The following is a 23,467-nucleotide window of genomic DNA, read 5'->3' as shown; positions in this document are numbered from 1 at the left end:
TCTCAAATAATTTCAATTGATAGATATAAAGATACACAGAAAAACATGCGCCTCTCACCCACACCGGGTTTTTCGCTGGTTCCTTAAGGTTTAATTAAATAATTAAAAGTTTTATTTTCATCCAATAAATGTTGCGTTCGAACGATAAGAAGAAAAATCTAATTTTATTTGTCACATACACATACATACAGGGTACAACATGGAGTGAAATGCTTTTTACGAAGGTCCGGCATGAGGGAGTAGGATGGGGAGAAAAATACATCAAGAAAAAGAAGGCAGATAAATAAAGTATAAAATATATATATATATATATATATATATATATATATATATATATATATATATATATATATATATATATATATATATATATATATATATATGTGTGTGTGTGTGTGTGTGTGTGTGTGTGTGTGTGTGTGTGTGTGTGTGTGTGTGTGTGTGAGAGAGAGAAAAAAGGTGTATATACAAGGTTTGCTTATGGCAGTAAACAGTAAATCAGTCAAAAATTTAAGGTGGTTTTAAAAAGTCACCTTTTTTTGTAAGATGCGACTTTTTCTGTTTATTTCTGATGTGAAAACTTTTTATAGCAGGTAAGATTCTAAGTTTTTTATGTGTTCCTTATGGTTCTTTTTTTATGATTTAATGCTATATCTTTTATTGATCTTATTACGAAAGCCTGCATTGAAATGGCAGTGAGGATTTGCCAAAAATCCAATGCATTAATTTTTTTTATGATGCATATAAAAGTCGTGTATGAGCTCAAACAGGAGTGTTTTGTTAAAATGTAAAATGTAAAAAAATGTTTGATCAATGATCTATAATGGAGTGTGTATCTGGTCGCGCGCGCGCGTGTGTGTGTGTGTGTGGGGGGGGGGGGGGGGGGGTCTTTATTGTCTGCTAGGCAGGAGTCAAAAAGCTACATGACAAAACATGGCCGGCTTCCGTGTGTGTGTGTGTGTGTGTGTGTGTGTGTGAATGTATGCTAACGCTCCTCTTTCCGTCGACACTCCCACTTTTTCGGTGCAGATGCCCCGCAGGGCGCGCGCCGGTCCCGCCAGTGTTTCCCTGTTGGTAGAAGCGCGTTGTTCTCGCCAGGGGATTGGAGCAGCAGCATGTCAGTAAAGTCACCTCGCACACACACACACGCGCACACACACACCCGCACGCAGTTGGAAGTGTTTGGAGACGCGCGGCGAGACGCCGAGACACCGAAACAGAGACGGCGCAAGGCAGCGCGAGAGCGGCGCGCTTTAGGTCGGCCAGCGCCGGGACTCGACGTCACCCGCGGCCACACGCGAGCGCGCGCGGCGGGGATTTTAGGGGACGCGGGGCATGGAGGAGGAGATGCTGGCGGCCGATGACGGTCTCTCGGCGCCCAAAATGGGCGGGCAGCCGCGCAGCTTCGCGAGCAAGCGCGCCAAGGCGAGGCACGACCGACCCACCATGGTGGAGATCCCACAGCTGGGGGACGTCGCGAGCCAGCGGCGCTCTCAGGCCATCGCGCACGCTCAGGCGTACCCGTATCAGCAGCGACTGCAGCTCCATCACACGAGCATCCATCCAGCGCAGCACCAGTCTCCATCGCTGCATCGCTTCACCGGAGACATGAGGCCCAGAGTCGCGACCTCCAGCGCAGCATCAGCATCAGCATCGTCATCGACCTCAGTCTCATCAGCGCTCGGCAGCGCAGCGGCGTTCTTCGGCCACCAGGGGAGAGTCCGATACCCCGCCGGTCACCAGTCTCCCGACTGCACTTACGAAATAAGCTCAGGTATGGGAACAAGTTCACCGCAGAAAGTTTCTTTTTAGGGCTTGGAGCAGTCAGAGCAGCTGAAGCTACACACACACACACACACACACACACACACACACACACACACACACATCTAATCTGGAAATACACACTGTATATTGTCACAAAGATGGTGCTCTTATTGGTGCATCCTTCAGTGAATCTTCATTTACATCGTGAAGGATTATAACATACCAGATTTATAAAAATCACTCATGGGCATTTCATTAGCTTTAAAGATCATGCATTTTTTTTTTATATTCCATAGACTGAAACTCCAAGTCTAACAATAACATCTCTGGCATTACATTTTAGACAAGCTGCAGTTGGTAATTCAACACTGTATTATTTCACACAGCATGATTCAACATATTAACACCCTGGAGGCTCGATAAACACCAAGGACTCTGTGTGTATATTATTATGAATAAATAAAAATCAGCTGAAAATAGAAATCTGAAAAGCTTTTGACTTTATATAGTCCATGCTAATGTGTAGAACACCTAACATATACATGCACTTTATGCACTTTGCAGGGATACAGTTACTGACTGGAGCCCATCTGTTGCTCTACACAATTTGTCAGCAACATGATATCCTGTCCATTACAGGATTAGGCCCACCAAAGGACCACTGCTGAACAGATGTTATTTAAATCGCTGATTGTTCTCGGTACAGCAGGTTGCCAAAGTTTCAAAACACCTCAATGTCTTTGTTGGGAAGAGAAACACTTTCCCAATAAAAAAAAAAAAACTTCAGCCAACAACAATCCTGTGGTCAGAAACTGATGTGGGGGTGAAAATGATTCACAAAAACTGTATCTACAGCAGAATGTGAAGGTTTGGGCAGTTCTCACCAAATGATAGATTTTTTATCTTCAGAGTGAAAAGTAAACACAACCTCAGCTATTTATTTTGCAATTTTTTTTTGCAAACATTTTTTTTTCAATACTTTTTTAATACTTGTTGAACTACAAAAAAAAGATATGGACTTTGATAGATCTTACAACATGCACACAGCTTTTGTAGCCAGCTAGAAGTCTTTCCGTTCTTGTTTTAGTCATTTTCAACCACATAACCTGCAGAACACTTCTAGTTCTGAATTTCATTTTGGCTGTCTTGGATACACTGCATGTTTAAGGTCTTCCCACAGGTTTTGATGATGTTTCAGTCTGGGGACTGTGAGGGCGAGTCCAAAACTTTTGCCTTGTGTTTGTTAGAAGTTTAAGTTGAATTTTGAGGTATGTTTTGGATCAAAATTGGCAGTTCTTCATAAAAGGATTCTTGGTCTTCTCGAACCTGCCTCGACTACTACTGTTCCCCTTAACAGACATTTCTTAATGACAGTGGAAATGGTGAACTGAAATTCCTTCAATATGTTTTTTTTATAGCTTTTCTCCACTTTGTAGAATTCAATTTGCTTCATTAAGGAAACCTGTGATTATTGGGTTTACCACAAGGGTTTATTCTCTGGCATTATGATCGGCCGTCAATTCAGGTTTAAGACAATTCTTGTCCTGAGTGAGACGTACCAACATATTAACTAAGGCCTTACAAGTCTATTAAGTTCTAAGCCTTAATTAAAGGTCATTCAAACATTTGCACTTGTAAAAATTATGCATATTTATAATGAAAATTATTTAAGAAATCATTGTTCTTAGGATTCAAGTCTTTCATACAGACTTGTTGGAGATATGATTAATTGGAATAACACAGGAGATGGCTCGTGGTTTAGGGTCAGAGTCACGAATCAGGTCTGTTTTCTGGTTTAGCAGGAACCTGTGGATTCAGGATGAATGAAAGCAAAAAATATATATATTTCTTTAATAAAAAAATTAATTAAACGTGTACGGTTGTTTGGATATGTAGCTACAATTCATGAAAATCTGATTTAGTTTTAATAGGAGTCTGCACTTTGACCTCGGGCAGGTAGGTGTTTATTCCTACATTTTGTATGTAGGTCCAGTTTTAGGTGAAGGAGGTTTTGGATTTGATGTTATTCGTTCAGCAGTCTATTTCCTGAACATTTTATAGCACAGCTTAACACATTTTAGCTATAAAAAACGTTTTCTGTTCTGTTCTGAGGAATTGCAGATGCTTTCAGATTAATGTAGTCCAGTTTAATATATTGGATTGTTTTATGTTTTTTAATGACATGGTTTGTGGGGTTTTTTTTTTTGCCAGCATAGATTGTTGTGTCGATTTTTTTTTAAACAATCTTGAATTAATTGTTAGTGCCAAGTTAACCTTCAGTCATTTCTATTTCTGTGTGCCATACCCCTAAAAAGAGAGAGGTTTATGGTTCCAGGGGCAGTATGAAGAATATGTCTACAGATTTTACCAAATCACATAGTGATGTTCTATGCTGTGTTACTATAACACGTTCCTTGGTATCTGGTTCTGACAAACCTGGCTCCAGTTTCACATGACAAGAAGCATTGCTGGTTTTCCAGCATTAATAGAACAACAGCTACATATAAAACTAGCCTTTAGCATCAGAAACATCCACCTTATGCACATTATTCCTCATCTGACCACAGAATTACTTTTGGCAGAGCAGGAGAGAGAGTGGCATTGACGTCAAAGCATCAGTGCAGCTGTGCCAGATATTCCCGTTTCACCACAGCACACACAATATATCAGTGTCACAGCTGTGCTGAGAGCTCTTCTACCTATATAACATGGACTCAGTTTAAAATCCTGTAATGTCCCCTTTTTACTGAAAGTGATATTGTATTGCGATAAGTATTGGATTAAGGGCAAAAAACAGATAATTGTGATAAAGGCTTTAGATTCCTGTATGAAATGTTCTGCAAGCATAATGTCAGTACCAGAAAGCAGACTAGAATCCAGCATGAGTGTCCTTTTTAGATATATTCCAATATATAAGATGTGGATATTGTAGATATATATATATTTTTTTTCAAATAAAATGTCCCAAGCATTTCTCAGTGCACTTGGACTTTAAACAATCTTTTTGAGAATTGGCATATACAGTCATTCAATTATTGACATGTGATCATACCAGTCAATTTTTTAGTCATAGCATGTGTTTCAGGGGAAAAAAGTCTCAGGCACCGATACAGTGGTTCAGTTTCCATTAATTGGCCTTTAGTTTAGACATTGCCTGATAGACTAATGATTTATACTGCTGCACAACTGCTAGAGAGAACAATCTAGAAATGAGGCCACACAATATAGACATGATTAATGGTTGTGCTGCAGGCTTGCATTATTTCTACTTAATACAATAGAGCACAAATAATACATGTATCAGGGTGTTAACATTTAAACCAGAAGCTTTGTATTTCATAGTATAATCTATTGCTCTGACCAGTCGTTAAAGCTTCGGATGGTTAAACTCCTGAGTGGATTATTGTAATATTAAGTTGCCAAATAGGTACATAAATACGTAAAAAAAATACTAATAAAAGTGTCATCTTGTGTACCTTCCTCAGTTTTGTGTTTCAGTTCAGCTCAACAATTTAATTGTTTGAGCATTGTCTAGGGTTAAATAAAATGTGACTGAAAGTCTTTTTTTTTTAGTGCAGTATTAAAACTACGCTTGGACTTTAAAACTGGGAACCTTTGGGTCTTGTGACTAAGATTAGTTTAAACAAATAAATTCATATGTTGAAAGAAATGATCTTTATCTTCTGTAATCTACATGAATTTAGATGAAAACACGTTTTTGCTCCGAGCCAGATTAGCTATTTTCTAGAGCTGCAGATGATGTTGTTTCATAAACACTTACCTTTCCAATACTTAGGCTCTGGAAACAGTGCAATAAAGCTAAATTACATTTTAAAGCTCTCCCAATCCAGGCAGAGGCTGTGATTAAAACAAATGAGGCTCATAAATTTCATTCTGCGGCGCATGTTGTGTTGAATGAAATATCAAGAGGCTTTCTCGGCATGGCATGTTGCGTGCAGTGATGAAGATAAAAGACGGGAAAGAGGATAAATGAGAGGGTACGAGAAGGATGAGAGATGAAAAGAAAGAGGAGAGAAAAGGGGGAGGAAATAAAGTGAGAAAAACACATGAGGGAGAGACACAATGAGGGAAGGAGAGAGAGAGATTGGGGAAGCCAGAGGTTGGAAGCGGGAGGATATAAGTGAGGGAGCAAAAGAAAAGAGAAGTGTGAGGGAAGGATATCATCAAGCACGTCTCAGTGAGTCAACGGAGCCGCTGTGCATATTAATAAATCTCCACATCTGCTCTCCTTCGATAGACACGGCGCAGTGACTGCAGGCGCCACATGCCCATCGCACGGCTGCCACAGTAACTGCATGCTTCCATAATTGGTTGCCCCGTGCCTTTGTGAGAGGGTAACAAATTCATAATCATCTTTTCCAAACACAAGAATTCAGCGTACAGCTGTAGACTGAGGACGGGAGGGTGACGAATATGGAGGGTTTATTAGTCAGTCAATTTACATTTGAGCTCAAATGACTTTTATTTGTGTACAGCTTTCCACTGTAAACAATGTCACACGGCGGATTTCCAGATTTTCACGCCCTGCTGAGCACACTAATGGCAAGATAATCCTTCTGAGAAGATGTGGTTGAGAAAATGGCCAGCAGGTAGAAACTGAGCTAATTGAACAAGGTAAAATTTAACAAACCTGAAAAGGATTCATTTGAGTCAGATTTGCAGTGAATTCTGAATTCTGAAAAAGAGGGATGTATGGAATTAATTCATGGATTATGGTGTGCGGAAATTAGAGACCCATGATTTTATTGTCTTATGCTATTTATTACATCAGTATAGACAAAAGCAACTTTGTTTGTTTTTTATTGGGTCTCATGCATTGTAATCCTGCCCAACAAATGAATATTAAAATCTGTACCATACTTAATAATAACTTATACTAATACTAATATCTAAATTGTTTGATGGATCATATTTGACTAAAAAAGTTATAAAATGTACCATGAGTGCATAAATTCTCTTCAAATGTATGTTCATAGTAGCTTATGTACCTAAATAAACAAGAATTGTTCATTCAAAGCATAAACAAGGATATCATGTGATATAGAATAAACATTTCAGAGACTATATGAATATACACTTATTTAAAGGTTACATTAATAAACAGGCTTCTGGTAGCCTGTGGACTTTACAGCTTGCATTGGTATCATTGTAAATGTTGGTTGTTGTCGTTATTGGAAAAGATCTCATGCAAGGATTAGTTATGAAGAAGGTGAAGAAGATGTTCTCAGGAACAGCATTAAACAACACACAAATGAAAAGTGTTACAGTGCCATACAATAGCAATGACCTTAAATAAGCCTGTCAATACAATTCATTTCATAATATCAACGTGAGATGTTCATAAAAGCACAATTAATCTCAAAAGCATGTCCACATATTAGAACGATAGATATTGGAACAATATTCTCTCATCAGCTGAAGCAAAAATGTAACACTCTGGTAAAACTTTACTCAACCATGTTTCATCTCATGTACTTTGGTGAGCACATGATTGTATTGAGCTGCTTTTCTGTAAACTGAACTGGAGCATTATGGGCCATCAAAGTGAACATGAATGGTGTGATGTACCAGGACATATTAGAGAATTTAATCTCATCAGCCAAGAAACTGAATCTGCTAGAGAAGATGAAAATGTCATCAGGAGCCCAAATGCACATCTAAAAAAGGATTTGCATGGCATGGCCGATTTCCTAACTTTAGGAACGAATTTTCACATTCGAATCCCCCTCAGAGGGATTCTTGCTAGCTTGGGGAATTACAGATAATTAATATATAAATCACTTTTACATTTTGTGTTATATGTATTTTCTTACCCTATTTTAGTTCAAGAGTAGGTGTACTTTTTTATGTCTTGGTGTCTTTTTCTGGTCCAGCACACACGATATTGATGGTACTGTATAATGTATAATACTATGATAAAGCTAAAGAGCATGGCTTGAACCTGTAACCTGATACTGAGCTTTAGTAATGACCATGGAGAGTCAGGGCAAGAACATTTAGCTGAATGAACACAAGAACTTGGGAATACATCAAGACGGCGTGGGAAGTGAGGATTATTCATCATGCTGCACCTATGAGAGTATAATGAGATGGTAGTAGCATGTAATCACTTACCAGCCGTAATGCAGGCCCCAGGTGTTCTGCTCTAAAAGTCGATTATGCATGACTGTCTGCGCAATTTTGTGCTTGATACACACGAGGCAGGCTGCTACCTGCTTTTTAACTTTATAACCGTCTATCAGGTTCATGTACCACTTAGATTTAGTCTCTAGGCCTGTCTGGCATGTGCTTTTTGGCTCAGTATGTTTTAATCAACCTGATTGCAGGGTGTCCAGTGTAGTACAGGAACACATTCAGAATTTTCTGTTCAAGTTAACGTGTAATCAGTGGTGAGATATCGAGTGGAGGAAAAAGTACAGCATTTCAGCCTCCAGCCATGCAAATGGTTGATTATATTGTTTATTTATTAAAGTATAAGAATACGCCTGGTGCTCAGTGTTGGTTGTGAGTAGTATACATCTATAAATGTTACTACTGGTTGCCAGGCACACCAAGCTAGTGCAGCTCATATAAAAATATTGCATGTAGTGCATTTTCAAAGTGCCGTGCGTGGGCATTGTATCATACATGCTTTATATGGCATACTAGTTTGACATTATGGGAAAGCCTGTCAGATGTTGCTGTGGTTGTATTTAATATATTCCATAGTGTTTTGGCTTGCAACATTCTTTGAAAATGTTAAGTAACCTTAATGTTTTTTTATTTCAAAATTGCATTAAATTTGTGTTTGTTTGGGTTTTTTTTTGTTGATGTGGGGTTGTGTCTCTACCTTGTGTTACTAAACTCCACCTAACCATGTTGTAGCTCTATGATAACCTCAGACATGCTCCCCATTTAATGTCTAGGGCAAAGGGGTGTGATGGGTGTTGTTTTTGTAACTGTATCTGGAAGAAGAATAGGACATAAATGAGACCAAGTAGTAGCTTATTTCCGTTTGCTTTCACCCATGTATATTACACATTTACAATAATCATAAACAGGACTATATACATTATAAGATAAAAGAAAACAGAAATTCAGAACCCGGACAAGCCCCCATATTTTATGTTCCCCTTTGCAGGTATCTGAAGTAAAACGGAAGAAGACACTACTGGGCGTTGGTTGATACCCTCACAAAAACAACACAGATTATACACCTTGACCATAGATGTTGAAAGAAAGAAAAAAAGAATACTTGTCACATGAACTTTACAGCACAGTAAAAAATTTCTTTGCATATCCCAGGGCACAGTCAGCCATTATACAGTGCCCCTGAATCACTAAGGGTTAGGGGCCTTGCTTAGGGCCCCCAAGAGTGGTGGCTTGGTGATACCTGGGCTTGAATTCCTGATTTTCTGATCAGTAACCCAGAGCCTTTACCACTGAGCAACTCTGATCAATAGGAATAGCAGCGGAAAATATATAAAAACTACTCTGTACTTCTTTACGTTCCTGTGAATGAGCAAGATGTCTGCTGTATGCCGTAAATACTAGTTAAAGGGTTTTTTTTGGCTATGATTCTGCAGAGAACATGATGAGTAAGGAGCCATTTAACTAGTAACTTATTAACTGTTACTGTTTAAACAGTTACAACAATAGTAACTGTCTAAAACCTGCTAACTAAGTATGATTTATTCACATAGTGAAAGTCACGCACTGATCAAAATGTGAAACAGAATCTTATCGATTTTGTTTGGAATCAGGTATCAGCTGTTAACATTCCCACAGTGCACTTTCTCTGTACTGGCCGGTGTCAGGATGTTAAAATGTTACCATATAAAGGGTTGTACCAGAAATCAAGGCATTATTTGAAAGCCCAGAACTTTAACTCCAAGTGAAATTATAATTTAATTTGGGGGAGTGGTGGCTCCAGCGGTTAAGGCGCTGGGTTGCCGATCGGAAGGTCTGGGGTTTGAGCCCCGGTATCGCCAGGCTGCCACTCTTGGGCCCTTGAGCAAGGCCCTTAACCCTCTATGCTCCGGGGGTCCCTTACGAGGGAAATATCAAGGTCCGTGACGTCGGAGTGACGTGGGGCCACCTTCCCGTGGGCTCACCACCTGCAGGAGGGACCGTAAGGGACGGTGCTGTGAGGATTGGGCAGCAGTCGAAGGCGGGGGCCTGCTTAGACTGCTGCCCCCGCGACCCAAATTATGGATAAGCGGGAGAAAATGAATGAATGAAATTATAATTGTTTTGGGTGTTTCATAACTGAGTACGTACAGAATACTAGAAACTGAGCTCTTTATTAGTAGATTAGGGATTTATTAGTATTTTTTCTCTGACAGATCCTGCTCAATTGTTTTTATGAGCATCTCGAGTGCTCTACCTACTGAAATGTTCAAATGATTGTACATTCTGACCCTCAGGATTATTGAAAAGGCATTGGTTCTACAAGATAGTGTTCATCATCTATCCTTCAAGGCCATCTGCATATCCTCATGAATTAAATTTACAAATTTGTGAAATATAGTTTCATCCATATTTTCTTTATTATTATTTCTAGCAAAATGTACCAAATAGTTTATTGAGATTTTAGTATTCATCACATTTACAGAAACTGAATTTGCTGTTCTACTTTTTATTAACATTGCCAGCATGTTTGAATTTCTCTTGTTTTTATCTCTGCTAGTAAACACAGTGATGCTTATGTACTCGGATTCAGATTGTGAAGCAGGATAACAATTACGTTTACTTATAAGCAGTGGTGGATGGAGTACATAAAACATGTAGTTGAGTTAAAGTAGAGAAACACCCCAAAATATTACTACAGTAAAAGTTAAAGTGCTCCCTTTAAACTTTCACTCGATTAAAAGTATTTGCCTTCAAATTAACTCAAGTATCCAATGTACTATGATATATTATGGCTATAATGTCCTATTAAAAGACTTACTTGCTTAGCCAACTTTATCTAAAAAAAAAAAAAAGACTGTAATGTTACTCTTAGCACACCAATATTAATGAGTTAAACACTGATTGATATCTATTACAATTATCATGAGCCAAAAACCTTCTTTTCAACTTCAACAGGCTGCGGGTGTTGTGACAAGTTAGAGTCAGGAGTTTCTTTAATCATTTTTACTTTTAAAATGTTCTGCTTGCTGTTGAAATGATGCTGATTTGTATGTTCATGCTATAGTAAGAAGATACCAATCACTAAGCAATCACTACTCAACATGTGTGTCTGTATATACTGGACAAAGATGCGCCTTTTCTTTGCAAAGTAATGCTTTAATACTGCCTTACTAGGCCATTTCTTCCTGTTTCTGGTTTTGATCCGTATGTATCTGGTTTGTGATTAATTCAGTTTGCCTAGTCTATGTTGTTCACACCTTGACTGAACCCTGCATGTGCCTGGACTACGATTTTTAGATTTTGTCTCGGATCTGTCTGCTTTAAATAAATCTTCACCTTGCATTTAAATCTGTCTCTGCTCACCAGCTCAAAAATTATTTTTTATCCAAGACCTACTAGATGACATTTTTCAGTTACTGTTAATTTTTTGATGTTTGTAATCATTTAAGTAAATATTTTCTCCCCTGCCAATGAAAAAAATTTTAGATTTTTATGTTGTTTATTTGTGTATATGCAAAATTCTTATGTATCTCAGTTATATAAAGGAAAATAACCCCTCAAGACAATGTCTACATTAGGCATTTTTAAGGATCAAGGATAGTTGGAAACATTTACTTTTCAAATAAGCCCTGTATAAGATACAATACTTTCGACAGATCTTTAAATAAACAAACAGTCAATTTTACTTAAATATGATTGTGAAACAAATTATCTTATATAAATTATTAAAAATTAAATTCTTTGAAGACATTTTTTAATTGTATTGCAAGGTTTTAAATATCTTTTTTATCTGATTCCAGTTAAATAATTCTTTTAGCATGTTTTATTTTCTATCAGAAAATTGATGCTGATTTGTAATTTTGGATGTGAGAAATTGAAAGGTTTAGAAAGAACTACTGTAGCACAACAGCTCAGTAAAGACGGGTCTATATACTTATGACAAATGGAAACCTTCCTGGTCCCCTGGTGGTCTAGTGGCTGCGGCCTGGGTTCGATCCCCGGTCAGGAAACCAACCCCAGCCACTCTTAGTGCCGGTCCCAAGCCCGGATGAATGGCGAGGGTTGCGTTAGGAAGGGCATCCTGCGTAAAAACATAAGCAAAATCAAATTTGGATGATCCGCTGTGGCGACCCCTAATAGGAGAAGCCGAAAGAAAGTATAAATGGAAACGTTCCTGCATTTATTTAAAGAGTTTCAAGCATAAAAGAAGCAATCTGATAAATATTCACATTTTAGAAAGAGGTATTTGCAGTGTTACCATAAAATATTACTCATTTCATGCTACTGTTGACTGGAAAGGAAATTAGTTTTGGCTCCAATTGAAGTAAAATTGTCAGCCTTTTTTTCTCAAATCTTTAAGACGTTTAAGATTTGAAAGAAGGTTTGTTGGAGATTTCAATGCAGTTGCATCAGAGGACTCAATATCTTACAAGTAAGAGTTAATAACCACATAATTGTTAATGCAATATTGCATTTGCACAACAGATCTGCAAGCTGACATTACAGACAGTATATGACCAAAGGCTCTGCTTTTATCACTGCCAGAGTAAACAGATCCTTAAGAAGCCACATTTAATTTTTTGATATTCTTTCATATTTTAGGGCAAAATATTCCTGCAGTAACAAATTAGGAAATAAAAGTGTATGTATAGAATTATATACATATGTAAAGTGTGATTAGAGGAAATATTCTAGGAACAGCCAATAAATTAGTAAAACGTGAATAACTGTTGAATAAATGGATTTTTAAGGCACAAAATCTTTAGCGATATCCAGAATTCTTCTTACATGTTAGCAGTGGTTATTAAAAAAAAACCCGCTCAGAGGAAAGACATGGTTCCTTTGATGTCCAAGGGTCAAACCAAAAGTTTTAGTAGTAGTTCTGTGAAAGAGGAAAATCTACTTGGCATGCTACCTGTCATTTCAAAAAGCCTTGTTTTCTACACTAACATTTTAATAAATCTATTTATCATTCTTCACTTTTAACAGAAAACCGCCTGATTCTTGATGCATTTGCACAGCAGTGCAGTCGAGTGCTCAGCCTCCTTAACAGCAATGGCAGGTTGCTGGGGCCACAGCGGACTTTGAGCCCCCCGTCCTCCTCCATCAACTCCATCATTAAGCAGGAGGCTGGATGCTCGCCTGAGCCGGCTGTTAAGCCCAGGCCTGATGAGTCTCGGGCAGGCAGTGTGGAGGACGAGTGTCAACAGAGGCAACAGTGGAACTCGCAGCACACCTCAACTCTCCTGCAGGTCTTCACTGAGTCTCTGCAAAACTACCTGCTGGCTGGAGCTTCATCCTCAGAGGGTGAGCGCTGCCACCAGCCCGAACCTGGGCCCACAGCACCAGCATCACCAGCACACAACCTGGGAGGCTGGGCATCTCCAGCACCCTCCGACTCATATGGACATCCTTCCTCCACTCTGCCTGAGGAAGAGGAGGAGGAGGAGGAAGGTTGCTGCCCACGCTGCATTGAGTTGGAGCAGGAGGTGCTGAGTCTGCAGCAGGAGAACGAGGAGCTGAGGCAAAAGCTAGAAAGTGCTCCAGGTGTGCATGCTATATGATATTAGGTCACTCGTTCTTAATATATGTACATAATGTGACATTGCAATGGAAAGAATAATCACACATATTTCTCAGAACAGACAAATCAAGAAAAACTAAAGCTAAGCTTAAGTACTGTATATTTACAAATACCATTAACTGTAGAGTTTATTCAAGCTAAAGACAAGTAGACATTGCACATCAACTATTTATTGATGGCCCTATTCAATTCCCCATGGAATTATATTTAGTTTTTTTATAGTTGATAATGCATGTCATGAACATACATGTCATGTATGTATGTATGTGTATGTGTGTGTGTGTGTGTGTGTGTGTGTGTGTGTGTGTGTGTGTGTGTGTGTGTGTGTGTGTGTGTGTGTGTGTGTGTCCTACAGTGCCATGTCAGACAGTGCTGGACTTCTTTAAATCTGTCCTGGGACACTACAACCAGCTCAGGACTGAACCACCTGAGGAGCAGCTCACTGAGGTTAGAAATCTGCTATTATCTTTCGAGATGGAAAATGTTTACATGCCATTTAACAAACACAAACTACACTTGTATTTGAACCTGATTTTACTGATTTTTTTTATTGAAAAAATTAATTTAATTAAAGATTATAGATTATAGATTGAGTTCAGTCCTGAAGATGCCACCCATGGCTGGGAGAAAAGGAAGCTAAACTGGCCACCCTCAGTGAAAGAGGGATGGCCTACTCTTTCTCCAGCAACAGTAGGCAATTTTGGGTGACTCTGGGAGCATGTATACGGAAGAGGGCAAATAGTGCTTTCCTCTGAGTGTGTTACACTGCCCTGTGGTTCAACATGAGTTGTGAAAAAAAGATTTGTTTTATGTGTTTCTTAAAGGAAGCATGTGTTAGCATTAACAATCCCTGGTTAGTATGTAGTTTGGTTTGATTTGGCAAAAAAATTAATTAAGAAAATTTAAAAAATATATATTTGTTTCTAAAACTATTATTAAACATCACTTTAAAGTTATATTGTGGTAGAGTTTAAATTTCAAGGTACAAACTAAGCAGACTCAGGAAATCTTTTTTTCTGTCTTTTAGACTTGTGCAAGGAGTGCAATGCAGGAGTATTCAAACCTCTACGAAATAAACTGTCACCAGAGACCGAAAACAGAAGTGAGACTGACATTTAAGTTCTGTGCTATGTGAAGGCTGTGAAAATAGCACTTAATGTTACATAAAATGATGCTAGTGAAAGTTTTTTCGTGTTTCTCCATCATTGTTGCTGTAAGTTTATGTGAGGCTTACTATCTTGATTTTTCTGCTTGAGAGATTTGTCTTTTTGTTTTCCTTTTTTATATTTTAATTTACTTAGGTGTAGTTCCTGTGGCAATAGCTGATTGATTGGGTTGGGAAATAAAACATGATGGGTTATTAACTATTGACTGATCTGCATACAGGGAAGTAAGCAGCTGCTGGGGAACTATCCTCTCTTCATCACCAACAAACAGTGGGACGAGGCAGTAAACTCATCAAAAAAGGACGGCCGTCGGTTGCTGCGCTACCTCATCCGATTTGTGTTTACTACAGATGAGTTAAAGTACTCATGTGGCCTGGGCAAGAGAAAACGCTCAGCCCACATGAGCGAGACAGGACCTGAAAGACGGCCGCTCAACCCTGTCAAAGTCAGCTGCCTCAGAGGTATAACAGATCATCCACAGAGCAAATATCAAAAACAGAATGAATGTCGTGTTTACAAGAATATTCAGGGGGATACCTTAATCTGATTAAGGTATTCCCCAGACTCTATAGCCAACAAATTGGCAGGAGACTGTCATCAACCCACTATTAATCATAGTAAGACAACCTATCACACAAAGGTGGCAAAAAAACACACATCCTTCACTTAAGTACGTGTAAAGATACTCGTGTTTTAGTATACTCTGGTAAAAGTTAAAGTATTTACTATCCTTTTGTACTCAAGTTAAAGTAAAGAAGTTTGGGTTCTGACATGTACTTAAGTAAAAAGTAGCCATTACTACTACCTGTTTTAGTGTCACACTGGTAACTGGACCTCATATTAATATTAGGGATGTCAATCAATTTAAATATTTAATTGTGATTAATCGCATGATTGTCATGAGTTAATCACACATTTTTAATCTATTCTAAATGTACCTTAAATTAATACTTTTAAAGTTTTTAATACTTTAATCAACATGGGCAAGGACAAATATTGATGTTTTATGCAAATATATGTTTATTATTAGTGAAACCATCCTCAACATAGAGCATGAAATCAAAATATTCATGTAAATGTTTTAAAGTAATTCTGGTGTTGTAAATTGTGTAAATCACCAGGACACCAAACAAAAACCATTGCTATGTTTCCACACGGACGGTTAATGAGGTGAGACGGAGAAACTGTACCTCTTCAGTTCATACGGATTACGGTTTTAGATGTGTATTTGGTTTATTTAAACTTAGCCTTCTATTCATATATTTATATGACAGATAAATACGGCTGAGAGAGCACACTTTACAGATTTAAAAGGTAAATTGCTCCTGTACGATCAAAAAACACAGAGTAATTTATGTTTGTTTCATTTTATGAGGAAAGAAATACCATAAAACGTGCCGGTGCATTTAATTGACCCCGGAGGGTTAATTGTGTGCATCATGGCAGACTTTTGGTCCATTTAAGACTTGGTGCATCAGTAAAACAAATGTTTACTGATTAAAATGATTATTTCATTGGAGTTTATTTATTTATTAGTATAGAACACAAGCAGAGAAAATATGATGATGATCAGGTGATCAGGAATGTCTCTGTTCTCATTCATGTTTACATCTCTGTCTCATCCAGTGGTACACCAGCGGTAGATTGAAAAAACACACAAAGACGGGAAATTGGTTGATGAGATGAAAACGGCGCGCAGTGATAAGAAAAAATATTGACGTTTCACGAAATAAATTAAAACTAAAGTAACGAGCCTGTTTTTAAAACGTAAGAAGTAAAAAGTACAGATATTTGTGTAAATATGTAATGAGTAAGTGTAAAAAGTACCGACTAGTACTGATACCAGAAAAATCTACATAAGTACAGTTAGTATTTGTGCTTCATTACTTCCACCACCTCTGCTATTACAGTTATGATTGATTGTGATTATTGATATTTAGTCTGTACATACAAATCTGTCACTTTTTCCTTTAATTTCTTTAGATTGCCCAATTCATAAATCTTTAGTAACCAAAACCCATTTTTTTTGTTTTCTGGCTGCACATTTCCTTCTAATTTGATAAACCATTTTGCTAATTTCCCACAAATTTTGTTTACTAGTTCAGATATTCTTAGTATTGTTTAAAAATGTAAAAAATGAGAAAACACTTTGCTGAGTTGGTGCTCAAGAACTCCTGGCCTCCATGTCTTCCTGCTCATATACCAGAACTCTTTTCAATAGAGCAACCAGAACAGAGCTTATGATTAATGTAATTTTTATTACTAGGTCCATCATACAATTGCTTTTGCCATATTTGGGTGGGAACTGACTGTCAGCATCTGATTGTCAGAACTGACTGTCAGCATCCAAACACTGAACTTGTTTATGTGTAGCACATTGCCACCATCTCTGCTATGCATTTGGTTATTGCTATGAAAACTCATATCTGTATGTGTATTCATAGTAGACCTAAATCTGCCTAGATTTGTTTCTAAAACATTTAACTATTATTAAAAATCACTTTTTACCTTCTCAAGGGACAATACTATAGAAATAAAACTAAGAAATATTTTACAGTGGTCAATGTGCAGCTTGTGTAGCCGTATATAGATTTACTGTCCTCTGAAAATAACTCAACATACAGCTATTATAGTCTAAATAACTGGCAACAAAAGTGAGTACACCCTAAGTGATAACAGCTGTACGTCATGTAACCATGCAAAGCCACACGTCCTCTTTATCATGTTCATGTTTTTAGTCTGCTTTTTGTGTATTTTGTATTAGAGCAGTTAAAATTTTGTGTTTTGAGTACAATTCTTTCATATTGAACAATGAATGTTCAACATGACACCTCATCGCATAGAACTCTCTGAGGATTTGAGAATTAGAATTGTTGCTCCCCACAAAGATGCCAAGGCTATAAGAAGATCTGTAACACCGTGAAACTGAGTTACAGTACAGTGGCCAGGATTATACAGAGGTTTTCCAAGACGGGTTCCAAACAGGCAATCAAAGAAGTGTCCTTGTGCTGTGCGTCGGGTGCAGAAGTTGGTTTAAAAAAAAGGCGGATAAGTGCAGCCAGCTTTGCTTTAGAGGTTGCAGAAGCAGAAGGTTCGCTTGTCAGTGCTCAGACCATAAAGCACACACTACAACAGGTCGGTTTGCTGGCCGTCATCCCAGAAAGAAGCCTCTTCTGAAGCTGGTTTACAAGAAAGCCTGCAAACAGTTTGCTGAAGAACAACCTGTCCAAGAGCATGAATTACTGGGACCATGTCCTGTGGTCTGATGAGACCAAGATAAACTTGTTTGGCTCAGATGGTGTCCAGCATACCTCCACCAACACCCTGTTGAGGAGTAGCAAGAAAATTGTGTCTTGCTTGCAGTCAAGCATGGTGGTGGTAGAATAATGGTCTGAGGCTGCATGAGTGCTGCTGGTACTGGGGAGCTGCGGTTCATTGATGGAAACATGGATTCCAACATGTACTGTGACATTCTAAAGCAGAACATGAAGCCTTTCCTTCTGAAACTGGACTGAAAGGCAGTTTTCTTAAATGATCCCAAACACATCGCTAAGATGACAACTTTATTGATGAAGGTGAAGGTGATGGAGTGGCCAAGTATGTCTCCAGACCAAAACCCTATTGAGCACCTTTGGGGCATCCTCAAGCAAAAGGTGTGTCATCCAGCAGCTCCATGATGTCATTATGGAAAAGTGGAAGAGGATCCTAGTAACAACCTGTGCAGCTCTGGGGAATTCCATGCCCAGGAGGATTAAGGCAGTGCTAGAAATCAATGGTGCTCACACAAAATATTGACACTTTGGACAATGTGGCATGTTCACTTAGGGTGTACTCACTTTTGTTGCTAGCTATTTTGACAATAGTGGCTGTATGTTGAGTTATTTTCAGAGAACAGTAAATCTTTACTACTATACAACCTGCACATTGACTACACTAAAGTATATCCAAGTTTTATTTCTATAGTATTGTCCCTTGACAAGCTGTAATATAATGGTTGTTGAAATATAAAGTTTAAATTGATAGGCACTTAACCTACTAGTCGGCCTAGTAGGGTGTATTCCGATTCAAACTCATAGTAGGCCTAAACAAGAAGAATTTTAAAATACTGTATTATCTATGACCTGAGAAACACAGGAAAGGACACACAATAAAAGCAGTAGAAATCTCAGCATGGTCAGCATGTCATGCAAACATGAACATGAACAGCAGTGTGGTCTTTGTTTGTCAAGTCGAGTTTATTTTCATAGCGCTTTCACAATGGACATTGTTTTAAAGCAGCTTTACAGAATTTAAGAATTAAGGTGAATGATGTGTATATATCCCTGATGAGCAGCCTGGGGTGACTGAAAAGAAAAAACTCCCTCTGAGATACTAAAAAAATATAGAGAGATTTTTTTGTTGCAGTACACAGAATCCCAGTCCTGATGCACACCTCTATTCTCAACCAGATGGCCTGTAAAGACCTTTTGACAAGCTTTATAAAAATTAATATATTCTTTATACAAAAGGGGAAATAAGTATCCAACATGTCAAAAAAAATTTTTATTAAACACAGGTTCAATACAGCAATTCACATCAAGACATTGGTATTAACTCAAGAATGTTTTTTTTACAGATTATGAAGAAACCATAATGCTAGAATCCATATAAAAGTTACATTCGATTAAGTGGAATGGTAGAAAAAAGAAAAAAGTATCGAACACACTAAGAAAAACAGGGCACAGGCCAGGCAAGGCAGCAGCTGATTTTATTAAGTAGTTTCACTGTACCTCCTATCCATTTAAATAGAATTAGCAGAGTTAATGCATGATAATAGGATGCATGTACCTTGATGGGTGGAGGCAAAGAGCTCTCCCATGACCTTTGCAACAAGATGGTTACTGATGGATTTTGCAACTCCAAAATGTTCCTGTAAGCACAATCGGTGAATGTGAATTGCTGCATTGGAATGTGTTAAATACATATTTTCCACAATGTATGTATTTCTATTCATTTAGAAGACTGGATGATGTATTTGTATTCATTTGCATTGTTGCATATACATGTGGATGTATGACGTACTGTAGCTGAATGTAGCGCATTGATTTGGTCATACATTTGTTTTACAACATCCACATCTTTCCACCTGCACTTCTCCTAAACCTGTGTTTTTCTTTGTAAATACTGATCCAGAGTTTATCCGGATGCACTGTGCGTCAAACCCCGACTGGTGGATGCCTTCTGAAGAGCAGATTAATAAAGTGTTCAGTGACGCAGTGGGTCATGCACGCCAGGGCCGGGCTGTGGGAACCTTCCTGAACGGTGGTGGAGGCAGCGGTAGCGGGAGCAGCAGTAGCGGAAGCAGCCTCTACCTGGAAGGTTACGATGGACAGCTGTCTCAAGATGAGCTCTTTATGAAGAGCTCGCAGAATGGCATCGTGGACTAGGTGTTCCTGAAGATGACTAAAGCCTGTTCTGCACCTTTAATACAGTGTCCTCTAACGTCAGATGCATTTATTTATTATAGACGGTTAACATTGAGACCAGGATTTCATCATGACTTAATGAGGAAACAAGCAAACAAACCAACAAAATGAAAATTTTAATGCATTCCAGAGACTCATATTTATGAAGACATTCTCTACAGCAGTCTTTCTTAATCAAGGCCTTGGAGTATCCCTGTGGTGTACATTCCAGTGTTTTCTTTTGTGCAAATCAGCCAGTTCAGAGTTGTTACAAATTTGATGATGTGCATTAAGAGCTAGGAGGAGCAGAATATGTGCAGGACAGGGTTTACTCCAGGACAAGGAGTGAGAAACACTGCTCTACAGCATGCACTGTTACAAGTGAATTCCTTTTGCTGTAATATGGTAGCATTGTAAATAGTGTAATAGCCAAGTGTTTGCTCCTGCAGGTCATTGTTGAGCACTGTGTTTTTCAGGGCGTGGAGTCACACATGGCAGGGAGAAGTACACAAATCGTCATATCACATAATTTATGTCTTTTATTACACCGATTAAGCATCATATGACATTCGACAAAAGGTAGAAAAATTCACATAAATGTATTCATCGTAATGATGTTCACTGTAAATAAGGATGTGCGCTTCCTTAATGTCCGAGTCTGTGTGCACATGTAACATAATTACAAGGTGCTATTCTAAAACTGCATTCTATATAATGAAGAGCATATCAGTGATTTATTTACTTCAAGGTGAAGTAGTTTAAAGTATCATTTTTTTATTGATTTTGTGGTCACATGATTGTTGTAGTATAATCAGTCTCATGGTATTTGATGGAGTCGATTCTGAAAAGTGTCCATGTTTGTGAATATAAAAGTATACAGATATGGCAATCTCTAATTTGTTTCTATTTCAGGGGCCGATCTAATATAAATCGTTTGTTGGAAAAAATCTATACACAGGTTTGTTGGCCTGATTGAATTGAGCATTTGCATGGTCAACTGCAAAGATGTGTGTAATCATAAGGCTGGACTTATCCATGGGTCATGGTGCAAAGCTAATTCTTTGGTTATGGACAACTCTGTGATGCCTTAAACTCAAAACTTGCATACTGCCAATTTCTGTCTGCTGGGACTTTTACATATGCTGAAAAGACTGATCGAGCTCTTTCAACAAAAACTAGCCAAAATTCAAAACTAATGTTATTACCGAGGTCTTAATTGAGTAAAAGAACAACACTGGAGATGCGAATGTGTGTGTGCGTGTGTGCGTATGTGTGTAACGTGCTTTACTGTGGTTGTGTAAACCCATAGTAGCTCAGATACTTACCCTATTATCCTATACATAGGAATTGTGTGGGCACTGTGAAATGAACCATAAACTGTTCTTTGTCCCTGAATGTAAATAGAATATTGCTATAACAAGTGTCAGTATTTGTTAGTGTGTTTTTTTTAATAATTATTTAGGTTGAAATTTTTTTATTCATTCATATTCTAATTAAAATGTGACAAGATTTGTTAATCATGCAGTCAAACATAGTATGCATACACAACAGAACGGTTACAGAAGTATGCAAAAGTTTGCATACCCTTTTAATCAACAGGGCATTTATTGCAAGTTACAATAAAAAAAATACAATGAAATAAAATATAGAGTATGAGTATAATGAGTTGAATGATATGATATTTCTTAATGTGATATAAGTGTACAATTTTGTTCCATTTGTCATTCAAATCTTAATATCTTGTCTTGCCGTGACCAAAAATGATCATACAATAATAATAATAATAATAATACAATTTTGTATAATTATTATCCTCATATCAATAACAATAATAACAATATATTTATAACAATAAAGATAATTATAATAATGCTGAAATTTATATGTATTAATTACCTATATAATATCGGTAATCATAATTATGTCATGAATTATTATATTATTTTAATTATTATTATTACATTTTATTCTTCTTTAATGTCACAGGATGCATTTTTTTTTTTTCAATTGTACAAGCTCAGGCCCCAATTTGATATTCATATTAAGTGCATTTCTCTTCTCTGTCGCTAGATGGCAGTAAACTACAGCCTCTGCAGCGCCTCATCAGTAGTTTAATCTGAAGTTAAGAAAGTTTACAGCTGATAGTTTGGATTACTGCGTTACGTAACGCAGGCATTTCCGTGTGTTACATAAAATCTCCATCTTCCTGTTATTATGGGACAGTGGAGCTATTTGGAATGTTTTTTATAATGATATTATACTACTTAGTTGAATAATTATGAATTGAATTCAAGATTAATCTAAACTGTTTTGAGATCCAATTAGAAGAAATCTATATCTAATGACCACAGTTTAGGTACCATATAAACTGAGTTGTAGGTAGCAGCAGTGCCTGAGACAGAGGAGACAGAGGAGACAGAGGAGACAGATTATTATCCCTGGGCCAATGTTAAAAAATCTGACATCTTCTGTTTAACATGTTAAATTATCTACAAATCTACATCATATGAGCCAAAATATATGGAGATTTCAACATTTTCACTATATAAATAACAATCAGGGTACTATGTAAGCATCTTTGTTAGACAGGTATCTATGTAGCTAGAAACATATCTGACTTAATGTGAGCTGCCAAACTAACAAACTTAGCAAACCTTTTATATAACTGAATTTACTTGTATTGGTACCACTGGTCCAACTGAACCCACACTCTTAAGCCATCTGGCATGCAAACTGACCAGTTAAGCACAAAGTCTTTTTTTTGTTTATTTTTATTTGCATAAAAAATGACTAAATATTTGACATTGTTTTTCAGCTCCTATTCAATGCATTGGAGACATGCAGAGGATGCTAATAGTCATAGGAGTGTTGCACTTTTGCATTTGCATTTGAAAGTGTTTCAGAGTGTCTCCGCTCCTCCCTATTACTAATATACAGTCCTTATATACATTCCGATATCAGTTTATTATTCACACCGAGTAAAGATCACTTTGTAGACTTATAATTGATGACTGAATTGCTAGCTCACTTTGTACAGTTTTTTTTAGATTCCCTATGCTCTGTCCATTAGAGGAAAGGAACAACCATGCAACCACCATGGACAAGATTATTTGGGTGTCAAGTCAAGTTTATTTCTATAGCTCTTTTTTACAACAGACATTGTCTCAAAACAGCTTTACAGAATTGAACAGTTAGGGTGAATGATGTGTTTATCCCTGATGATCAGCCATGGCGACTGTGCAAGGAAAAACTCCCTTAGATGTTATAAGGAAGAAACCTTGAGAGGAACCAGACTCAAAAAGGAAACCCGTCCTCATATGGGTGACATCAAGAGTGTGATTATAGTCTGGAAACAATACAAAACACTGGAGAGT

General features: G+C 37.7%; 1 protein-coding gene across 1 annotated transcript; it reads left to right on the top strand.

Moving 5' to 3' along the window:
* Positions 1-982: 982 nt before the first annotated feature.
* On the top strand, positions 983-21,752 carry bend4 (BEN domain containing 4; the record flags this gene model as incomplete). The annotated part of the gene is given in 8 exon segments (XM_083559740.1): positions 983-1,018; positions 1,020-1,322; positions 1,324-1,774; positions 12,889-13,446; positions 13,839-13,930; positions 14,511-14,585; positions 14,870-15,110; positions 19,822-21,752. Coding segments are annotated over 8 exon segments (2,010 nt in total). The 3' UTR covers positions 20,076-21,752.
* Positions 21,753-23,467: the final 1,715 nt, after the last annotated feature.

This window comes from Silurus aristotelis, assembly GCF_946808225.1.
Source record: "Silurus aristotelis genome assembly, chromosome: 14".
NCBI lineage: Eukaryota > Metazoa > Chordata > Actinopteri > Siluriformes > Siluridae > Silurus > Silurus aristotelis.
The sequence above is the reverse complement of the archived record's forward strand: the minus strand, read 5'-3'. Positions and strand labels throughout refer to the sequence as shown.